Raw genomic sequence first — 12,861 nt, 5'->3', positions numbered from 1 at the left:
AGGGTTTCTCTGTATAGCCTTGGCTGTCCTGGAACTCACTCTGTAGACCAGGACAGTTTCTCGAACTCAGAAATCCGCCTGCCTCTGCCTCCCAAGTGCTGGGATCAAAGGCGTGCGCCACCACCACCCTGCCGATATTCTTTTTCTTGATATTAAAAGCATATGACCAGATAAATCAGATGAGAAAGGAGGTAGAGATAAACTATTGAGACTTCCTGTTACTTCTGTAACCTCATGATCTTCACAATAGCCCAATGAAAATAACTTATACTAGTTTGCATTTAAACTAGCTTTGTTTTTACATATTATAAAACTGAGGCTTAGTAAATTACATAATTAATAAAAACAAAGCTAAGATTTGAATCTAAATCTCACATAAATTTTCTTCATATTTACAATTCTTATTAAAAAGCAAATTGTGGAGGCTAGGAGAATAGTGATTATCCCTAAGTATTTGCTGCTCTTTCAGAGGATCCAAGTCCAATTCCCAGAACCCAGATCAGGCAGCTCACAAACACTTGTAACTCCAGTTATAGGGAATCTAATAGCCTCTTCTAGCGCCCACAGCCCATAGGCATGTATACACATACATACATACACACACACACACACACACACACACACAAATAAAAATAAGTATTTAAAAAACAAATTGTGGCCGGACAGTGGTGGCGCACGCCTTTCTACACAGAGAAACCCTGTCTCGAAAAACCTTAAAAAAAAAAAAAAAACAAAACAAAACAAAAAAAAAAAAAACCAAAAACAGAAAACAAACAAAAAACAAAAACAAATTGTGTTACTGACAGAATTTGAAGAAAGCTAAGGAATATTAAATTATTCTTATATCCTTAATAAGAATAAAGATCTATATAGCCTTTAAATATTTGCATTAACGTTATACAGGAGAAAATATGTGTATGTATTTATAAAAACCCTCAGAACATTTGGTACATGAAAAACTCTATGTAAAAACAAGTACAGGATCAGACTTGTGAGATGGCTCAGCAGGTAAGAGCACTAACTGATCTTGTAGAGAACAGTTCTCAGCACCCACATGCTGGCTCACAATCATCTATAACTCTAGTTCCAAGGGACTGAAAGCCTCCTTCTGACCTCTGTGGGCACCAGGACAAACAAGGTGTGCATACATGTGGTCAGAACATTCATTAAAAATAACCATATCTTTTAAAAAAAAAAAAAGGAGTGCAGGATAAATTCTCACTATAAGTTAAAATTTAAGTATATAATAAAATCAACCACTGACCACAGGGATTGGAATGCCTGTAATTGTATACACTCAGGAAGCAGAAGTGGAAGATGTGATACAAGTCTGAGGACAGCTTCATCTCACAAAGGGAGCTCCAGATCAGCCAGGGGTACATAGCCACACTCTTTCTCAAAGATATAACAACAACAACAACAACAACAACAACAACAACAAATATGTCCTAAGTTGAAAGAACAATGTCCATATCTCAAACCATCCCAGTGTATCTATAATTATCGACTAATGTAAACACCACAAAGTAGACACTTCCTTAATTCTCAATTCTCTTTCTCCACAGAAAACTGAGACAGTATACTTTCTGACAGCAATGAGAGAGAGAGGGAGGGAGGGAGGGAGGGAGGGAGAGAGGGAGGGAGAGAGAGAGAGAGAGAGAGAGAGAGAGAGAGAGAGAGCCCCACAAACAATCAGCAAGTTGATATAAAACTGGACTTTCAAAGGCTATTTATAATGTCATCTCAAACTTGAAGTACATTCACCTAATCCTGCTTTAATTTTTGGTTCAGCATTACAAAATATGCCAAGTTCCTGAACTGATATGCAACTTACCTTTCCACATGCTCTGCAATGATGCCTCCTTTTGGTGAATGTAAACCGAGCTTCACACTTCATGCAGTTTGGAGCTTGGGAATCTGGTACCCATACTGGTGCCACCTCACCCAGGGTGGTAAATGGCTTTCTTGCAGAAATTCCAAATTGACCAGCTCTGAGATCATTATCTGGACTATCTGGAGCTAATGCAAGACATGTTCTACTAGAGATCTCAGCCTCATAACTTTCTAAATGTTCCCCATTTGTATCAGTCACAGAGATGTTTCCCAAATTTGCACTGCATGCATTGACTGCTGAGTTTTCCCCTAGTTTTGCTTTCCCAAGAACATCATTTTTGTTTTTACTATTATTTCCATTGTTTGCAGGAAGGTCATTTTGTAAATGGTCTGATAATGGCTTTGGAATCTGAAGTTTAAGATTAGAAGGTTGCTTGGGTCTTGCACCACCAAAAGGAACACTAATAGATTGCAGGTTTGCTATCTTGGGGGAAGATTGCCCGAGTACTGATGGGATTTGACTACAGAAATTATGTAAATAATTTTTCTTCATTACATTTCCAGTGCTGTTTAAAAGCAGTCCACTCCCTTCTGTGTTCTCATTTCCTCTCTGTTCATAAATATTTGAGTAGCATTCTGACTTGCTCTCTTCTATTTCTTTCTCTTCTGTCACTGAATCTTCTTTGGAGGGCAAAGTCTTTGGAACAAAAGATATAATTGGGCTCTGCATTCCATAGGAATCACAACTATTAGATAAAGAATTTGCAGCTGGTGCATCATTAACAGTGGAGAAATCACATCCTTCACTTTCATTCATGCAAGTTCCTTTGAAATCTAGATCTGAATCTGTCACTCCAACACACTCTCCTCCGCTATTAGTGTCCTCAGGTTGGCTAATCTGTAAAACATTTTGATTTTCTTCATTTACTTGGCTATCATTCATCTCATTTAGCTTCGTTAATTTCCAATTAGTCATCTGAGAGTCATTACCTTCATCTTCATCAGCTCTAGTTTCACTAACTACAAGGTGGTCTGAAGACTGTTCGAAATTGTCCCTTCCAGATAAAGCAGGGGTATCTGGCTTGAGATTCAAAGATAAACCAGATGGGAGGGAGTCTTCAGCTGTCCTGTCCTCTACTGGCTCTGTTTTTGTTAAGAGTTCCTCACTTGAGTGGGAAAAGGAGTCTGAGCTCCCTAGATCTGTCCTAGAAGAGCTGTTTGCACCAGAAAGGTCCTCATCTGGCATATAAGTCTCTTGTTTTTTAATGGCAGGCCCTCCATCCATTCCCTGGGATGAATTAATTGCTAAGCTTGTAACTGTAGATATAGATGGGTCTCTACCTACATTTTCATCATCCTTTAATTGTGAAGGGGAAGAGATACCAGTTGCACTGTTAGATGAAGCAGCACAGCAATGATTAAGAGAATCCCTCTCTGGTTTTGGTTTATTCAAAGCATCAATTTGTTTCTCTGAGTTTATATCCTTTTCCGTGGACCCATTCATACTAAAACTAAATTGATCAGTTTGTCTAGTTTCATTATCCAGTGAACAGTTAAAAGAATCCATGAGGGATTGACTATTATAATTATTACAATCCTGCAAATCACTTTGCAATGTCCTTTTATCACAGTTATGCATGACAGCTACAACCAGAACATTCTTCTCATCTGGCAGACAAGTGAGGCTTCCACATTTCTCCTCTCCCACTTCAACGGCACTGAATTGATCATCCTGATTATAGTTTCTCTTAATTAGCTGGTCTTCTGCCACAGCATTTTCATCAATCCACATTGTGTCAATCTCTGGATTTAGACTACAGTCCTGTCCATTAGCACAGGGATCTTTTCCCTCCCTTGTAAGGGGAGCTGAGCCAGTCAGAGAGAAGACTTTCAGCTGTGGTCCTGTCTCGTTAGAAACCGTAGGCTCATTCACATTGGCTAATGCAGGGTTAAAAGACAATGGGTGAGAAGGATCTAAAATCTTATTCCACTTTGTATCCAATAAAGTAGAAGAAACTGTTGCATCTGAAGAAAAAAAAAAGTAATTACAGTAAGTTTGCTGGTAACAGTAAAAAGCTACTTAGGGCTACCTGACAAATATTTCCAACTATGCTTTGGAGAAAATGTCCCCAGAATATGACAGTATTTAATCTTTAGCTAGACAATAGAAAAATAGATTTAAGACAATGCCCTATAATTATCTGTCAACAAATGGTAATGTCTCAGAACATTTCAAATAACAAAGTTGGGCAGTGGTTGTGCACACCTTTAATCTCAATGCTTGGGAGCCAGAGGCAGGGTGATCTCTGTGAGTTCCAGGACAGCCAGCACTACACAGAGAAATCCTGTCTTAAAAAACAAACAAACAACAAATGAATTTTATGTCAATTTAATTTTGTTATTAGATTGAGATAAATAATAACACAATTAAACTGACCTATGTACTCAGTATTGGGGAAGCAACTTTGGATTGTTTGTGTAGAAGACAAGGCACAGACTATGAACAGCAGTGGAGTCTAGTAACTGAGTGAGAAATTTTCTATGTAGACTAAATGCTTTCTAATGTACAGGATTGGGATGTGGATTACATGGATAGCTCCATTTGCTGAACTATACATTAAACCTTGTAGTCTTGTGAGCCTGAAGTATGAGGACAACTGAGTCAATGATTTCAAGCCATCTTGGAAGCAGAGTGAGACCCTGTCTCAAAATAGAACAAAGACAAAAACAAACAAAAAAACCACTAACCTTGTATAATAAAATTTAGGTATTTTAGAGAATGTAAAGTTTATCTAAAAAAGCTTAAAAAAAATGGGCCTAGAGATTTAGCTCCGTTATAACAGTGTCTAGCATTCACTAAGCCCTCAGTATGACATCCTGTGCTGCATAAACGGAGTGTCTTGGCAAATACCTACAATCCTAGGGAGGTGAAGGCAGGAAGTAGAAAGCTGGAAGATCAGAAGTTCAAGGTCATCTTTGGCTATATCCTGAGTTTGAAGCTAACCTGCGCAATACAGAAGACCCCCCCCACCACCACCACCTATTTTAAAGAAGTCTGGGGAAATGGTTCCGTGGACAAAGGGGTAACTGTGTAAGCATGAAGACCTAAATGTAGATGTAGCACTTCTATGAAAGACTAGAGAGGAACAAGTTTGTGTACAGTGGCATATAACTGTAACCCCAGTGCTGTAGAGAGTACATACAAGCAGATCCTAAAGGACTGCTGATAAGCCAATCTAGCTGCAAAAAGCAAATTCTGCGAGCAATTAGAAATCTGTTTTTAAAAAGTATAGAGATCACTGAGGAAGTGATAAAATGTTGACCTCTGGCCTCTATAAGCATCCACACAGGCAAGAACATCTATGTTCATAAGCTTCCATGAGCACTCCTTTCGTGCACTCGATCACACTCTCTCTGTGTCTCTCTGTCTCTCTGTCTCTCTCTCTCACACACACACACACACACACACACACACACACACACACACACACACAGATGCATACACCGGTGTGTACACCAAAAATCTCCAAAATGTTAAAAATGAAATAGAGGTGCAGACAAAAGTATAAATTAAACAAAAAAAGGCAGTGTACTGATCACTGTGGATGGTGAGTTATAGTGCACTGACTGTTTTGTTTTGTGTGTTTTGTGTGAAACAGGGTCTCTCTATATAGCCCTGGTTGTCCTAGAACTCACTATGTAGACCTGGCTGCCCTCAAACTCACAGAGATCCACCTGCCTCTGCCTTTCAAGTGCTGGGATTAAAGGCATACGCCACCACATCCAGTATAATTTGTATATATTTAATTTTTTTACATAAGGTTTTTTTTTTTAAAGTTTGATATAGCATGTGAAAATTCTGCTTGAAATGATGTTACTAATTAAGCTCATATTTATATTCTTACATAAGGACATTTAAGGAAATAGTATTTATTAAATCAATTTCTAGTATATCAATAAACATAATTTCATCCATCATTTGTTTCTTTTGTAACAAATCATAACTATGATAAGCTAAGTTATTCTCAAGTTTTAGTGCTATTTTGTGTATCTAAGTAAGTTAAATAAATAAAAACAAATACACATAGTGCCTTGTCTTCTTTCTCCCTTCAGTAAACAATAATCATGGTGCTGAAATTAGACAGTTATAATTGTTAACACTAATCATCATTGCACCTATGGACCTTATTAAGGGTTTTACTATACTCTAACATAACAGGTTATTTACCTTCTCTTTCACCCACTGAATGATTTCTGAAGACAGAAACCATTTCATTCCTTCAGTGGAAGGTCTACATTGCATAGTGCCTAGTATGTAGTAGGTAATAAATGTACAAAAGCAAATATAAATAAAAATATGTGGTTTGTGTAGCATTAAAACTAATACTTTATGCCCCTACAAAGTATATAATGTTTAGTTGAGAAACTAAGATAGATAAAATATACATGAATAGCTAATTAGTAATGTATTAAAAATGATTATTTTTGTAAGAATACAAAATAGATCCTCGGGTGGGGTAAATGAGCCTGAGTTCACTAAAAAGAGGAACTAGACTAGACTGCAAGCATTTTATCAAAAGTAAAGGATATGCAAACAGGGAAACCAGGAAAAGCACAATATCAAATATAAGACTTTGGAGAACAATAAATAAATCAGTTTGGGCCAAGAAAATAACAAGCCTATAGAACAGTGAAACCAAGTAATACAAGGCACATAGTGAAAGCCACAGAAGTTCAGATTATTTAAGTATGCTTAGAGATAGGGATATAACTGGTTGATAGAGTGCTTATATAGCATTTATGAGGCCTGGGTTTGATCCCAAATACCACACAAAAATCGAGCCTCATGGGGCACACCATCAATAGGCATTATAGAGGCAGAGACTGAAGGATCAGAAATTCAAAGTAATCCTCAGCTACAGGACAAGTTCAAGGCAAACATAGGCTATAAGAAAGCCTGTCTTTAAAAAAAAGTCAGGTGGTAGTGGTGGTGGAGCATAGTTTTAATCCCAGCACTCCAGAGGCAGAGGCAGTCAGATCTCTGAGCTCAAGGCCACTCAGGTCTACAGAGTGAGTTCCAGGACAATAATCTTGAAAAATACCCCTAAAGGAGAGGGTATAAGTATCCCAAAAGAAATATATTTCTTACAAGAATGTTTAATAATATTATTGAAATAGGAATGGTTGGGTTTTACCTACTACCTAGACATGTTAGTTACCTAGTGTAGTACATCTGTGATGTAGGGTGTGTGTGTTTCATTCTGTTGACAAGTCTCATGTATAGCTTACACTGGCCTCACATTCACTATCCAGCCAAGATTGGCTTTGAACTCCTAATCTCCAGCCTCCTTCAACTAACCTGGAATTATAGGCATGCATCGTACCTGGGTTTTATTTGGGGGAGTGGGGGAGCGGAGATTGTAAAACAGATTTTATCTATGTAGCCCTAGCTGACCTGTAACTCACTATATGAATTAGGCCAATCTTGAATTTGTCATGATCCTCTTGCCCCTGGCTTTCAAGTACTAGGATTATAGGCCTGGACATTTGCTATATATTTTTCCTTTAAATTAGGAAATAAAGGAACAAGAAATGAGGAATTACCTTCATGAAATTGTTTTAAACATTAAGTTTAAAATATTTAAGTATCTAGCACATAATGCTAAGGGATGTTATTTCCTCCTTTAAATATATTACATATTATTACATCATCAGATCTGTTTTTTTTTTAAAGATTTATTTTATTTTATGTATGGGTGTTTTTGCCTGCATGTATCTCTGTGTATGTATTACTTGCATGCCTAGTGCCTGAGGAGGCCAGAGGAAGGCATCAGGTTCACTGGGATTGGTGTTATAGACAGTTGTGAGCCACTACAGGAGTACTGGGAATTGAACCTGGGTCCTCTGTAAGAGCAGCCAGCTCTTAACTGATCAGCCATCTTTCCAAACCCTTCATTTTTTTTTTTTTAAAAAGAACTTCATACTCTAATTCTCACAGACTTTGTATCATAAACCCAAGTAGATTTCCCAATGTAAATCCTCACCTTCATTTTGTTCAAATTCATCTAATACCTTGTCCAGGTTGTAAGCTTCTGCTTGGAAGTAATTCTCCATCAGTGAGGAAACACTGCTGAAGAGACTTATTTAAACCTAAAAAGTTAAAAAAAAATTGAGATACAATTTGAATTATTAAAATGTAATTTACAGATCTTAGGTATACAAGGAAGAACAACAAATCTATTTGGACAATGATAAACAATATTAAGATCTCCAAGTCTGGAAACCTATAAGCTAACAATTACTACAATGCAGTCAGCCTCTCTATCTGTAAATTCATGTCTACAGATTAAACCAACGATGGATGGAAAATATTCAGAAAAAAAAATGGGTATGTTCCAAATATGCATCTTTCCAGTCACTTGTCCCTAAGCAGAATAAATAGCTATTTCTTTAGCACTTTATCTTAGCAGTCTAGCAATGGTTTACAGAATGCAGGATGGCATGAACAAGTTATATATAAATATTGCATGGACTCTGAAGCTCACAATGGTACTAGGGCCACTTCTCCATGAATACTGAAGGACAAATGCAGAACTATAATAAACTTAGAAGTCAGACTTGTTTAATAGCTTATACTTCAAAAGATAAAGTACAAGTGTTGGGAAGGAATCATTTTCATTAGGATAAAGTTACGTTTGTTACTCCAAGAAAATGAAATGTTCATAGCTTCTGTTAAATAAATAAAAAGTGATAAGAAAGTTCAAGTACAGGTAAAGGATATTAGTTTTAATTTTAAGGATGACTGACAATTTTTAAAAAATCTTTCCTTTTTAAAATATAATTGTTAAAATTCCTATATGGTTGACCAAAAACCATATATACAGGATATCCTAAATTGTTGAATTTAACAGAGTGCCGAGTAACACCATAGTAGGAGTTTTTAAATGCTACTGATCACTCCTTTATTATTTAAGTTTTGGATTTTTCACAGTGTCAAGTCCCACACTGGAGCCCAGGCTGGTCCATACTCCTGAGGGCTGGGATTACTGTTGTAAGACACATTAGGCTTACTGATTATTCCTTTTCTGAGTAGATCAAATTTAGATTTACTAATGAAAAGTGAGGAAATGTTCCCAAGACAGGGATGTGTTCCAAGGGAAGAATACCCTTGACCATCCCTTTAAACTAACTTCTCTTTTGGTATGTGTCCATGTGTTTGTGTATATGTGTATATACAGCTTCATGTGAGCATGCATGCATATGCAGCAAGTTCAAGTGGAGGCCAAAGGGTAACACAGGGTGTCTTCCTCAATAATTTATCCATTCTGTGTGTGTGTGTGTGTGTGTGTGTGTGTGAGAGAGAGAGAGAGAGAGAGAGAGAGAGAGAGAGAGAGAGAGAGAGATGTGCATATATGCATATGTGTGTGTGAGTGCAGGTGTGCAAATGTCATGACATACATACCAGAGACGACCTTAGTCTTTAATTGCCACCCTGTTTGAGGCAGGGTCTCTGTTGTTTTCTGCTATGTATACAAAGCTAGCTGGCACGGGAGTGTCCAAGGATATTCTTGTCTGTATCTTTCCTCTAACAGTATGAGCACTAGGATTACATATGTTTACCACCACACCTGGTTTTATGTGGGTTTTGGGTATCTGAATTCAGATACTAGTTTTACACAGCAAGCACTTTACCCACAGAACTATCTCCTCAGCACGTTAAAGAAGTAGTAGTACCTGGTGATTTATCAGTTGTGATGAGTTGTTATTAAAATTGTTTGCTATTAATTTTTCTACTTAACATTGTCTACTATTGGCTAAATTATAAGGGTTTTTATATAAGGGTTAATAATTAAAGCTTGACCATACTGTTTCACACACAATAGATGTATAATAAATATCAATTTGTTAGTCTAATTATTTACTAATTCTTTTATCCCCTGCCTTCCCTACGGAGCCTTATCCCTGCTGTCTCTAGGAACTGTTTGAGGTCTTAAGCCTTGAGACATTGGTTTCATTTTCAAGGAAACACCTTTGGTTTCCTAAAGACTTGAGGGAGAGGTAGACTTCTTCCTACATAAGTTAGGATTTATGTCAGGATTCTTTGCTAGCCTTCTTATTAAAATGTCCATTTTGTGCAAATCAGGAGCTCATTAAATTCATAAGTGTATTTCGTAGAGGAATATAATTACTTTGGATTGTTTTTTTGTTTGTTTGTTTTTTGAAATAAGAGTTTCTCTGTGTATCCCTGACTGACCTGGTGACCTGGAATTCACTCTGTAGACTAGGATGGCCTGGAACTCAGAGATCTGCCTGCCTCTGCCTTTCCAACTGCTGGGATTAAAGGGATGCACTAACACTGCCTGGCCTGGATTTTTTTTTTTTTTTTTTTTTAAGGCATTTTTACCTCTAGAGTGTCTCTACTGACGAGAAGACTTTTAGAAATTCTGCCTGATTTCGGCCTTGAGGTCCCATTGATAGCACTGATTTGATTCGTGCTTTTATGTCCTCTTCCTTGGCCTTCCCTTCTGTGCCACAGTGAACATGTGTAAACTTATGCATCATATATCACTGGACATCTACTAGGCACTACTATTGTACCAGTCACTAGATTACAGTGACAAATAAGATTATGCCTTGGACCTAAGAAGCCCTAGGTCTCAGGGGAAAAAGAATGAGTCAATTTAAAACTTAAAATACCATGGCTAGTACTAATTGATATATGACTATGAAAGAGTTAGATGTATCACTATTCTTTTCTAACACCATTGCTCAAAGCCATGCTCTTTTTCATGCTAAAATTAGCTTTCTATGATCAAGATTAACATAAGTTGATTATAAAAGGGAGAAGCCAGTACTAGTAGAGAAATTAGTGTCATGACATACTTTAATAGTTACTTCAAAAACAGACAAAAACCAGAGCTGGTGAGATGACATAGCAGCTAAGAGTACATACTGCTCTCACAGAGGACTCTAATTCAGTTCCTAGCACCCATGTCAGGTGGCTCACAATTGCCTGTTCCATGGGATCCAACACACTGTTCTGGATTAAATCTGTCATTTCAGTGTTTAGGAAAAAGAGGCAGGAGGATCACAAATTGGAAGTGATCTTGAACCACAGAGTGAACTCCAGACTAGATGGGCTATCCAGATTTTGCCTCAAATTAATTAATTACTTTCTTGCTCTGAATTAAAGTAAAATCGTTTTGAAAAGTTGTACTGTTAGTTTAACAAGAGATGCTGTTAACGAGGCAAGCAGTGTATGTCCATCAATCTGTATTCACAGATGTAATCCATTTCTCAAGTTTACTGTAAAAGAGAAATAAAACAATGGCTTCTGTACCTGTCCCCTTAAGCAGTCTTCTCTGTGCTTGCTCATGATGCCTGCTGCACTACTAGCCAGTACTGCTGACCCAGAATGTCTTCTTTGATCCTACAGAAAAACCAGAGTTTTTATTACATTTGCTAAAACAATAAGCTCTAATTTTCATAGTATAAACCTGCTAAAGCCAAACAAATAAAAGCAACAAGTCTCAACAATAAATTATAATTACATCTTCAGATTCAAAGACCTGCTCAGTGTGGAAGGCAGACACACATACATTTATTGAAGAAGGCAAAACTTAAGTGTTAGGGAAGAATTAAAAACTTCTCTGCATGTTCACTGCAGGAGATAAGATATAATAAAAGAACAGAAAACCATTTCTTTTCAATGACTGTAAATGTTGATTCATAAAGACATCATTTACACCGGGCAGTGGTGGCACACACCTTTAATCCCAGCACTTGGGAGGCAGAGGCTGGCCTGGTCTACAGAGTGAGTTCCAGGACAGCCAGGGCTACACAGAGAAACCCTGTCTCGAAAAACCAAAAAAAAAAAAAAAAAAAAAAAAGACATCATTTACTTTCTGTAACAACAGGTCCTTCTGAAATCCAGAGCTAAGAAGAAAACTGTTACCTCACAAGAATGTCCTCAAATATCATTCTCACCCTCTGTGTGTATCTCTGGCTGTCCTGGGACTTACTATGTAAATCAAGCTGGCCTTGAACTCACAAGAGATCTACCTGCCCTGCCTCCGAGTGCTAAGATTAAAGGTGTGTGCCACAGAAAATTATTAAATTGAGTTTAAAAGTTTCCTGCTGAAATTTTTATTGCCAAACAACAGTTTTCCCTCCAAAAGGCGTGTGTCTGTATCCCAGACATCCCTCACTGCCTAAAAATAGTAGATCCACTAACATTACTATTAATAGTATATCAAAGGCAAAACTTCCTCAAATACAACCTCTTTTCTCTGAAAAAAAAAAAAAAGACAATATCCATAAAGTTAGAATAGTCCAACTTGCAAGACTATAAGTTCTTATTGATAATAATTTTTAATTTTTAAAAGATTTATTCTACTTTCAATTATGTATGCATGAGTGTATGTGCACAGGAGAGCTAGCACCACTGAGGCCAGAAGAAGGTGGATCTCCTGGCACTGGAGTTACAGGTGATTGAACGTGGGTCCTTTGCAAAAGAAGCAAGTCTTCTTAACAATCTCTCTAGCCCTGTGAATATTCTTAGGAGCCTAATTTAGCCTTGTACAGGACTGACTGCTGTAATTAATAAAAATAAAGACTAAGAACATCAAATTCATGGTATTTTCAAAATAGGTAAAATTCTTGGAAATTATCTAGCAAACATACCTAAATATTACATTATCCAATATGAAAATTATGTGCTTAAAAAGAAAAAGTCCAAAAATGGAAGTTCTGGAGATCAATAAAGAGTGAAGAAGACTGGTCATGGGTTTTGTTATTTTCAAGAAGTTGAGGTTACTCAGTGGCACAAGTTTACCTAGCACTCATAAGCTCAAGGTTTGATTACTAGCAGCACAAACACTGAGAAGCTTGTACATGTTATTTTTATTTTCTTTTTCTTTTTTTTTTTTTTTTTTTTTTTTTGGTTTTTTGAGACAGCGTTTCTCTGTGTAGCCCTGGCTGTCCTGGAACTCACTCTATAGACCAGGCTGGCCTCGAACTCAGAAATCC

At 37.2% G+C, this 12,861-nt stretch overlaps 1 protein-coding gene across 6 annotated transcripts in view; it reads right to left on the bottom strand.

The window, feature by feature from the left end:
* Positions 1 to 12,861, bottom strand: part of Zfyve9 (zinc finger FYVE-type containing 9) — a 144,068-nt gene that overhangs the window by 72,764 nt on the left and 58,443 nt on the right. For all 6 annotated transcript variants that reach the window (XM_076934482.1, XM_076934481.1, XM_034501775.2 and 3 more), the window contains 3 exons: positions 11,174 to 11,263; positions 7,878 to 7,983; positions 1,835 to 3,858 (listed from right to left, as the gene is read on the bottom strand). In XM_076934482.1, the coding sequence (XP_076790597.1) occupies positions 1,835 to 3,858; positions 7,878 to 7,947 (2,094 nt within the window). In that variant the 5' untranslated portion in view covers positions 7,948 to 7,983; positions 11,174 to 11,263. The remainder of the gene's footprint in view (positions 1 to 1,834; positions 3,859 to 7,877; positions 7,984 to 11,173; positions 11,264 to 12,861) is intronic.

This window comes from Arvicanthis niloticus, chromosome 5 (genome assembly GCF_011762505.2).
Source record: "Arvicanthis niloticus isolate mArvNil1 chromosome 5, mArvNil1.pat.X, whole genome shotgun sequence".
Taxonomy (NCBI): domain Eukaryota; kingdom Metazoa; phylum Chordata; class Mammalia; order Rodentia; family Muridae; genus Arvicanthis; species Arvicanthis niloticus.
The sequence above is the reverse complement of the archived record's forward strand: the minus strand, read 5'-3'. Positions and strand labels throughout refer to the sequence as shown.